We start from the raw sequence: 9,802 nt of genomic DNA, 5'->3' as shown, positions 1-9,802 counted from the left end.
GGGAAATTTGGCTGGAGTGAGGGGCTGCAGGTGTGAGGGCACAGGAGGACAGGCCTGGGGGAGCTGGAGCAGAGCAGGACCCCCAGAAAGAGCATATGGGGGTGGAAAGGGGCTCACTGCAGGCAGGGGTATCCATGCCTCTGGGCTCCCGTGCTGCCTCCTGCCAGGAGATCCCCCCCTGCTCAGAGCCACCCCAAGGCTCTGCCTGCTGTCCTCACCCTGCACTCTCTTGGGTGCCCAACCCTATAGAGATCCCCTGTCCTGGGGTGCTCGGGGACCTCCTGGCGGTGCCCACGAGGGGCTCAGGAGCACAGACACCCCCAAAGACAGGCACAGGTGCCCCAAAGGCTGCCCCCCAGGGTGCCCCAAGGCAGGGCTGGCTGTCCCTCCATGCAGGCAGCACCCATGGACACTCCCCACTGCTCACCCCAGGCACCAAGCTGCACTGGGAGGACAGACAGGGCATGTGCCTTTTGTTCCCTTCCTCCTCCTTCCTCAGGAGGCACCAGCTGCGAGCAGCTGCTGGCCTCAGCTCTGTCCCTGCACCGGGCTCTGAGAGCAGGGGATTCAGAGGGAAACACTGGAGTGATGCTCACTGCAGCCAGGGCCTGAGCCAAGTACAGCCCCAGGGCTGGAGGGGGTGGCAATTTTCTCTGGATGGGGGGTCATCCTCCTCAGGGCCAGCAGACTTAGGCCAGGATCTGGTCCATAAGGATATCCTATGGGTACAGCTTCAAAGATGCCTTGAAGGGTCCCAGAGAGCATCACTGCCTCCCTGAGGGCTCTGCCAGAGCAAGCAGCAGCTCTGCCCTGTGCCAGGGTGAAGCCACGTGAAAGGGATGGAGGAGGCCAGGGAAATGGCAGTGCCAGGCAGGCTCGAGGCTTGTGCCAATGCCAGTAAGAGTGAGATGGGTTCCTCATAAAGCTTCTCGTGAGCAGAATGGATTCCCTGTCCCAGAAGTCCCCAGAGAGCTCAGGTCTCATCCACCCTTCATCTGCCTGGAGGAACTCAAAAGGAACGAGCAGCTCCCAGTGGATCCTTCTCTGTCTGTTGGCAAACCTCTCACCCAATTGGTGCCAACTGTCTCTTTCCCTCCCAGAGCTGTGCAAACCTGTGACAAAGGGATTTTATTCCTTGTGAAGCTCATTCCAAGCTTCTCCCAGGGCTCATCAAAAATCCTGGGAAGCTCAGCTGCCCCCAGGAAGCCCAACTGCCCCTGTGGCATCTGCCTGCAGACACGTCCCCTGTGGGAGGGCAGGTCTGTGGGACACCCACCCGTGTGGTGACGTGTCAAAGACACAGAGACATCCCTGAGGCCATGCTGGGAAGTAGTAGCAGAGGAGTGGAATAGACACAGGAGAGTGTTGCCTGTCCAGGCACTGAGCTCTCTTCCTCATGCTCCTGCCTGCTCCTCCTGCAGCTTGGCTGCCTGTGGCTGCTTCCCCCAGGGCAGGTCCTGGGCACCCCCAGGCAACAACCACGAAAATCAGCTTGAAGCCACTTTGCTGGTAGCTTGTGCCCACCTTGGGACAGATCCAGGGATGTGGTGCAGGTTGCCACCTCCTGCCCACAGCCTCTGCCATCCCTCTCCCCATCAGTGCCTGCTGCTGCTCTGAGCCTCTCCAGCGCTCACGTTCCACCAGCCATAAAAGTGTCTGGAGGGAGGATGGGAATGGTGGCGTGTCAGGTGAGGGCTGGGAGCAGTGTCTGTCCCTGCTGCTGCACCAAACCCCGTCCCACCACCCAGGGCAGGGGGCTGCTGGTCCCCCTGCAGTGACACAGCCCCTGGCCTCCCCCCTGACCCATCCTGTGTGGATAAAGAGGGGCCTGAAATGGATCAAAGGGCCATGAAGAGAAGCTGAGGCAGCAGGGATTGCCCAGCCTGTGTGCAGTGCAGGGTGTCTGTCACACGGGGCTGTCAGACAAGGAGCAGGGACCACAGACCAGCTCACAGGGATCTGGAAAGGTGGGGCACAGTGGCTGTTGGGGGGCCAGAGCTGAGCTCCCCTGCCTGCTCCTGCAGCCTGAAAGCTCCTGCAGCCCCGTTTCAAGGCTCATTGCAGTGTTTGCTCAGTGACCCGTGCTGCCAGCTGCAGGCACCCCACTTCTGCCCCAAACATGGCCATAACCAGGGCAGTGTTGGCTGGGTGCAGGGGCAGACCATGCTGAGCCCTCACCCAGAAGGATGCTCATCACCCCACTCCCTCTTTTCCTTTCCTCCTGCATCCCAAACACCCCAAGCCACCCGTGACCCCAGCGCTGCCACACATGAGCTCGCCACGACTCTGCTCAGCCCCAGGCTGCTTTGGTGCCCGGTGGGTCCGATGTCCCCCCCTGCAGCCCCCCGGGCTTCCCATCCGTGCCGGTGCCAGCTGGCCCTGCCGCGGGATTAAGCGGGAGCACGCGGGGAAAGCGCCGAGCATCTCCCCGGATCAAACGCCCACGGGCTGGCGGGGAGCGGGTGTAATTCATCCCCCCCTTTCCCCTTCCCCTCCCCGCCCCTCCTCGTGTGAGGTCACCGGGGGCTGCCCGGTGCTGGAGCTGCTGGGAGCGTGCAGCCACCGTTTATCGTTCAGCGGGAGGGAGGCGACCGGGGGAGTCGGTCAGGTGTGGAGAGGGATGAGGGGAGGCAGGGACAGGGACACGGAGCTGCGCCCGTGCCAGCCGGCGCTGCCGAGCGCTCCCGCGCATCCCTCCGCCCGCCGACATGCAGCAGGGACGGCCGTCCCTCTGCTGCATCTCCACCATCCGCAGCTCGCAGGGACCACCCGAGCCAGGTGAGGGGGGCTGCAGGGCATGGCCAGGGGCTCCGAGGCACGGCCGGGGGGGCTGTGAGCCCAGTAGGGTTGCGGGTGGGGAAGATGCTGCATATGCATCCCTGGGTGGTGGGCACAGCCTCTGGCTTTGCAGAAAGAGGAGCTGGAGGGATGGAGGGAGGGTGGGTGCTCGTGATCTTGCTGTGGCTGCTCCTGTGCAGGGCATGGGAAGGAGAGGAGAGCCCGTGTCTGTGCATAGAGCCAGCTCAGAGGGTGCCCTGCCATAGGGGTCCTCTGGCCCTGTCCTTCCCTTGCTCCCAAACACTCCTGCATGCTCTGGCTCAGCTCCCTGCTACCCTCACCCATGTCAAGTGCTGCCAGGCAATGGGAAAGTTGGGACACAAGGAGCAGGAGGCTGCAGAGGAGCTGCCAGGGGAGCTGCTGGGGGCTCTGTGCTCCAGGGCAGCAGCTGCCTGTCCCTGTGGAGAGCAGTGCCACTGGCAGTCCCAGCCTTACCTTTCTTCTCAGCTTGTTTTTCCTCTCATCTTTCCCCCACTCTCCCATCTGCTCTCACTTTGACTCTCTCACCTCCAGCCTTATTTGCTGGGGGACCATGGATGCCCACATCATGCTGCTAGTGGCAGATGCTCTATAGCCCCTTATGGTATAGTTCCTGGTGATGGCCAGAGCCCCTTTCCCCTCTGCTCTCTCACTGAACATTTCTGCAGCAAGTCCTGGGGAAGCCCCAGCACAGTTGGACATGGCTCTGGCACCAGCCCTTCTGCACCTGCCAAGTCCAGATCTGCCCCAAACACCTGGTTTTCAGCTCAGGGGTAGCCCAGCATGGCCATGTCAGGGCTGGGTGCTCAGAGTGCCAGGGACAGGACAGCCAGGGGCATCTTGGGCACCTTTGGCTGGAGGGAGAACAACCCACTGTGGTCCTCACCCACTGGGTTGGGTTGTCTGAGGCTGTAGGAGGCTATTGGAGACATATCCATTGCCTGAGACAGGCACAGAGCCCACCCCTGGCAGCTCTGCCTCTGCTCCACAAGAAGCATCTCCATTGATTGTGGATTTTCCACAGAGTCACTTCCCCAGCCATCAGTCGAGTCCTTGCCTCAGTTTCCCCATGGCATGACTTACCACTGTGTGTCTTTAAGGAGCAAGGTGGTGTGATGTGGTCTGGGTAACCTGGGATGCACAAACACAGCCACAACCCTTCCCTGCTCCATTTTTGGCTGGTTTGCCTCTTCTTGCACAAAGGTGTTGAAGAGGTCTCTTTGCAAACCCTTCCCTTTTAAAATCCACTCATTATGAAAATGAGCTGCAGCAGGTTTTCTCCAGCTCTTCTGCCCTCTCAGAGTGGGTTATCCCCACAGATGGATCTCCTTTGGGTGCTGCTCTGCTTTCAGTGGCTTCACGACTTGCCTGGCTTGCTGTGGTGGGAGCAGGTGAGCTGGGGGATGCTCTGGTCTTTGCTTCTGCAGATCAGCACTGCTTATGGCAAGCCAGATGGCTTTTATCCGGAGCTCATGAGCCCCTAATACCCACACATCCTCCTCCCACAGCAGCCAAGTCCCTTCAGCCCTCACCAAAGGAGAGCTTAACATCCTCATTGCAACTTAAATACCTCCCAGCTCATTAAAGCACAAGGGGTGAGGGATAAAAGCTCCTAGCTGGGGGGTAAATGGCTCATTGTGGTTGAGCCTGTCAAGGCTGTCCTTGCAGGTGGGCTGGTGTGTACTGGGCTATGGGTTGGGTGCTCAGCTTTTGCTCTTGAAGAGCAGCAGCTGTTCCCAAAGACCCACAGTCTGTGCTGGGAGGGGGACCAGCCTGCATCCCTTTCCCCCTCAGGCTGCTCAGGATGGGCTTTATCTGCTCTTCCATCCGTCACCCTGGTCTGTGGCTCTTGTCTTTAGCCCTCTCCTGGCATTGGTGGTGAGCAGGGGGTGATAACCACGGGCTGAGGATGGGCTGTGTGCGCCCAGAGCCGCTCAGCAGGAGGGTGTCAGGACACACAGCCCTCGGGAGGGGTTTGTGTGGCCAAACACCTCGTCTGTGCCTCACGGCTCCTGGCACCAGTTGCCGGGTTTTCTCCCTGGCAATGGGGGGAGAGAGCAGATTATGCCAGTGTGAGGTACATCCAAAGCTCAGCAGGTCCTGTGAGGTAGAAGAGCTGCGTTTGTGTCCCTGGGCACGGGGGCACCATGCCTGTCTCTCACTGCCCTTCCCTCCGCAGCCGCCGCTCACTTCAGCTTCTGCCGCAGCCTCCTGGAGCACACGGTGTCGGCCGAGAACCTGAGCTACCGGCTGCAGAGGAGCGCGGGCAGCAGCCTCACATGGCACGACGGCCGGAGCCAGCGCCCCGACGGCGGCCGCACCGTCAAGCTGCTGCGGCAGCCGGGCACCGAGGGCTCGCAGGTACCGCCGGCGCTGCCAGGGGGCTCCCGCCAGCCCGTCCCGTCCCTGCCGCCTCGGCTCCTCACAGGAGCATCACTTGGAGAGCTTCGGATCGCCTCTGGCTGAAACCCCTCGCGATTGTTGGGTGTTTGTGGAAGTGTGATGATGATTGTCACCATCTGGGGGCTGTGCTGGAGGGAGGGCTGTGCATCACCTTCCCCTCCACGCTCCGAGCTGAGGCTCAGCACGGTTCTGCTGTAAATGTACCGCAACCAAGTTCCTGAGAACACCTTAAAACCCCTGAGCATTCCCTTCCCTGGGGCTGCTGTGGGCATCACAGCTCCCCAGCCCCACTCTCTCCTTGTCCCATGCATTCCCTGCAGGAGCATCTCTCCTTTCTCTGCAGGATCAGGTCTTCAGAGCCCATTTGGCTGAAAACCCTCGTGTTTATTGGGCATTTAGAGAAACAGAATCATTTCATTGTTGCCATCAGACTGTGCTGGAGGGAGGGCTGTGCATCATCTCCCCTCCACACCTCGAGAACTAAAAGTCTTACAACACCTTAAAGCCCCTGATTGCTTGAGTGTGCCCCTTAGTCAGGTTTGGGCTGTTTTCCTCCTCTAATTCTGAACTTTATTGCATTGCTGCAGCTGTGGGCTGGAGGTTCCCAGCCGTTTGCCTGCTGCTCTGCCTCTGCACAGCTGTGGGAAGGAGAATCTTCTGGTGCCCCCTTCATAACACCCTGCAAAGAAAAGGGGGGAAATCAAGCTGTATCCATCACCCTTGCAGGCACTTTGGTGGCTCCTTCCCTTTCACACCTCTGTGGAAAGCACAGGGACAGTGCTGCCTCCACAAAGATACACCAGCCACTCTCCAGCTGCCTTCATCATGGCTCTGCCTCTACTTGCCTCCCCTCTGAGGGATTTGGAAGGGAGAAAGGCTTTCATTTAGCCATAGGCAAGACAAAATGCCTGAGAGAAGGGAGATGACATGCTCCCAGCACCTGGCTGCCCTCAGCCACCTCCTGTCCCCGTGGGAGCAGCCTTTGTGCCCTCCTGCCTGAGCTCAGTACTGCTGCTCATTGCTCACAGCTGAGGGTTTATCAGAGAGACAGCACAGCTCAAGTGGCTGGGAAGGAAGCCTGTGATTCATTACACCTCCCCTACCCACCCAGGGAGCACAGGGGCTCTCAGGGACCTGCCAGGGGAGGTTTTGGGCTTGCTTATGCACCCCAAGCTGGCAGCACAGGCCTTTGGGGTGCCGAGATGGGTTCCGACAGGCAAAGTGCTTGTGGGTGTGAGAGCACCCAGGGAAATTGCAGGTTGGTTGTCACCTCTTCCCCTCTGCCTCAGAGGGTTAGTTGGCTGATAGCTGCAGGGAGCTCTTGGGAAGCTACCTCTTATTTTCCCAGCTCCTCCACTTCTCATCGTCATCCCTTGTTAAGTGCATCCCCAGCAAAGCGCCGCCTCCTCCCCACGGCCTCTCCACACGCTCAGCCGAGTGTGAAGGAGCCGAGTAGCACAGGCTGGGGCTGCTCCTGGGGGCTCCCAGGTTGTGTCTGGGGGTGGGCAGCTGCCAGAGGTCTCCCCAAAGGCAAAGGTTGCATTGGGAGACAGAATCATGAGTATAATTCATCACATTTTCCATCTGCTTCAGAGATGGGCTCCACGGTTATTAATTTATAGCTTCCCAGTTTTGCCTCTTCCCTCTCAGCTGACAGCCCCCAGGTGCCACAGCAAGCTCTGCTTGAGGAACAGTGCCCTCCCGAGCCTGGGGGCTCCCTGGGGTGCAGCAGCAGCCCTGCCAGGCTCTCTGGGCTCCACGGGGTGAGCAATGCCCAGCACAGAGCCAGCGGAGACACCCCAGCCCCCGCTGCCCTTTGCTGCCTCCTCTCTGGCATCTCCCAGGGATGTGTTATTAGCTTCAGTAACCACAGGCTGTCTGGAGTCCCTGTTACACTAATTATCTCTGCTCCTTTATTAGACATGCTTAATTAGCCAATGTTCACACACGGAGGTCGACACTGGCAGAGCACAGGCCAAGTGCTGACAACCTCTCCCATGCTGGCTGCTCCCCATCTGCCACGTCCCAGCTGTGTCCTGGACACGGGTGAGGGCAATGGGGGATGTGTAGGGCAGAAGGTCCTGTGCTGCTCATGAGCATCTCCCCTGTCCCCACAGACTGACCTCCTGGCCAAGGCATTTTCCTCTTCGTGGGGCCAAATCCCACTAACTCCTTCCCCTCCTGCTCCCCACAGGGCCGTACCTGTGACCACTATGGCATCTACCACACCAGCCCCACGCTGGGCAGCCTGGCCAAGCCAGTGGTGCTCTGGACCCAGCAGGATGTGTGCAAATGGCTGAAGAAGCACTGCCCTCATAACTATCTCATCTACGTCGAGGCGTTCTCCCACCACGCCATCACAGGTACAGTAGAGACTCCCACTTAATCCCCAGGACTAGTCACCATCAGCATGTGCTCCTGGGGGGAAGATGTACCCACTATTTCTGTCCTCACAGAGATGCAGCCAGGGTGAGAGCTGCCCCACAGCACCAGGCATGGGGATAGGGACACCCACCCAGGCTGGGCAGGGGGCATCTGCCACCTGGGTGAGCTCTGGGACAAGCTGGAAGTTGTTTAAAAGGAGCATGAATTGCCCAGGGGAGATGCTGCTTTGTAAAACAGGGTCTGAATCCAACTTCCAGCCAAGGCCTTGGAAGAGGTTCACCTCCAGGTCCTGCTCCCTCCCCTTTGCCCCTGGGGACAGTGGGTTTGACCTCTCCTTATGAGCATCCTCCTGGTCTGACTGTGACATGCACGTGGCAGAGCTGTGCCAGGACCAGGAGAAAGCAGTGGGGAAGGGAGTGCTGGGGCTGCCTGGGAGGAATGCAAAGCCCTAATGCAAAGAGCTCAGCCAGCCCTTGCATGGGAAACAAAGGCAGCATTAGCAAATGCACTGGGAAACAGGGACAAAAGCGGGTTGTAAAGCTCTTGTCTCAGAGCCCCAGGGCTGGAGGAGAGCGGCTGGCTGGGTCGGTAGGGGCAGCACTAATGTGTTCTGATGGGTACCCCCATTGCCCCAGGATGGCCAGTCCACACATGGACCCTGCACTCAGGTAAACAGCTTCTGATCAGGAGGTGGAGCAGAGAAGTGGAAAGCTGCTGCCTATGGGGGTGGTTCAGTGAGTGCTGGAGCTGGCACCTGCCCCAGGGCTGAACACAGCATCCTCCCAAAGGGGGGTCACCTGCGAGGCTGCTCCCTGCCTGTGGGGTCAGAGGGGGAAAAGAGCACTTGAGGGTTTCTCCCCTTTCCCCCTCCTTGCTCCCAGTGCAGCTGGCTGCCTGCTGTGGTGGGCTCTGCTGGGGTGGCTGCTGAGCGGTGCCGTGTTCGCAGGTCGGGCGCTGCTGCGGCTCAACGGGGAGAAGCTGCAGCGCATGGGCATCGCGCACGAGGCGCAGCGGCAGGAGCTCCTGCAGCAGGTCCTGCAGCTCCAGGTGCGAGAGGAGGTCCGAAACCTGCAGCTGCTCAGCCAAGGTAGGGCTGGCAGGAGGCCCAGAGAGGATAGAGTGTTGGTCAACAGCAGCTGAACAGGAGCCAGCAGCGTGCCCAGGTGGCCAAGGCGGCCAGTGGCATCCTGGCTTGGATCAGCAATGGTGTGGCAATAGGAGAGGGCAGGGATTGTGCCCATGTGCTGGGCCCTGGGGAGGCTGCAGCTCCAGGGCTGTGTTCAGTGCTGGGCCACTCACTCAGTGCCACAGGAACACTGAGGGGCTGGGGTTGGGCAGCGGAGCTGGGGAAGGGGCTGGAGCACAAGGGTGCTGGGGAGGGGCTGAGGGAATGGGGGTGTTGAGCCTGGAGGAGGCTGAGAGCTGTTTCCCTGAGAGGGGTGTCAGCCCTGTGCCAGGCTGCCCAGGGAGCCGGGGGAGTGCCCAGCCCTGGAGGGATCCCAAAGCCGTGGAGCTGAGGTGCTGGGGTTAGTGCTGGGCTGGGCAGGGTGAGGGCAGGGGATGCACTGCAGGAGCTTCAAGGGCTTTTCCAGCTGAAATGATTCTGTGGTTGTATGAAACTCACCTGCCTGCCTGGCACTGGTGCAAGTGCAGCTGGTGCTGTGGTGGGGATGGGGTGTGGAGCACAGGCTGGGAGCAGGGAGAGGGACTGTGGTGCACTGACTGTAGTGCACAGGGCGACACATGGCACAAAACCCATTAGAGGCATTTTGCACAGAAGGGACAGGATTCTCCAGGGCTGCCTGTGGGTGAGCTGCACCGTGCTACCCTGCCAGCCTGTTTATTCCTTCCTCTCCCACCTTGTTCCAGCCTCTTTTGGAAATGTCTCCTAGCTGATCCGTCTGTTTGGCAGATTGCACCAACACTGTGAACCGAGCACCTCTGGGATGGGCTGTGCACCGCCGATACGAGACCTGAACCACACACTTGGCACATGAAGAGACAGCTTCCCAGATGCTCCAGGGCTTCTCTCCTCCTTCTTCTCTCTCTTTCTTTTCTTCTGAATACAATTCTGGGCAGAGCTGGGAGGTTTCCTCCAGCAGACACAGCTCTGGAAAGGAGGAAAAGTAACAAAACTGCTGCAGGGACAGATGAACTTTTGTCCACCTGAGCTGGAGGGTTCCCAGGGAAAGAGATG

General features: G+C 59.7%; 1 protein-coding gene across 1 annotated transcript; it reads left to right on the top strand.

Annotated features, from left to right (window-relative positions):
- Positions 1-2,708: 2,708 nt before the first annotated feature.
- Positions 2,709-9,582, top strand: SAMD10 (sterile alpha motif domain containing 10). The gene is made up of 6 exons (XM_062009369.1): positions 2,709-2,778; positions 4,082-4,090; positions 4,997-5,178; positions 7,415-7,583; positions 8,552-8,692; positions 9,518-9,582. The coding sequence occupies exons 1-6, from the start codon at positions 2,709-2,711 to the stop codon at positions 9,580-9,582; spliced, it is 636 nt and encodes a 211-aa protein (XP_061865353.1).
- Positions 9,583-9,802: the final 220 nt, after the last annotated feature.

Source organism: Colius striatus, chromosome 16 (assembly GCF_028858725.1).
Source record: "Colius striatus isolate bColStr4 chromosome 16, bColStr4.1.hap1, whole genome shotgun sequence".
Classification (NCBI taxonomy): Eukaryota; Metazoa; Chordata; class Aves; order Coliiformes; family Coliidae; genus Colius; species Colius striatus.
The sequence above is the reverse complement of the archived record's forward strand: the minus strand, read 5'-3'. Positions and strand labels throughout refer to the sequence as shown.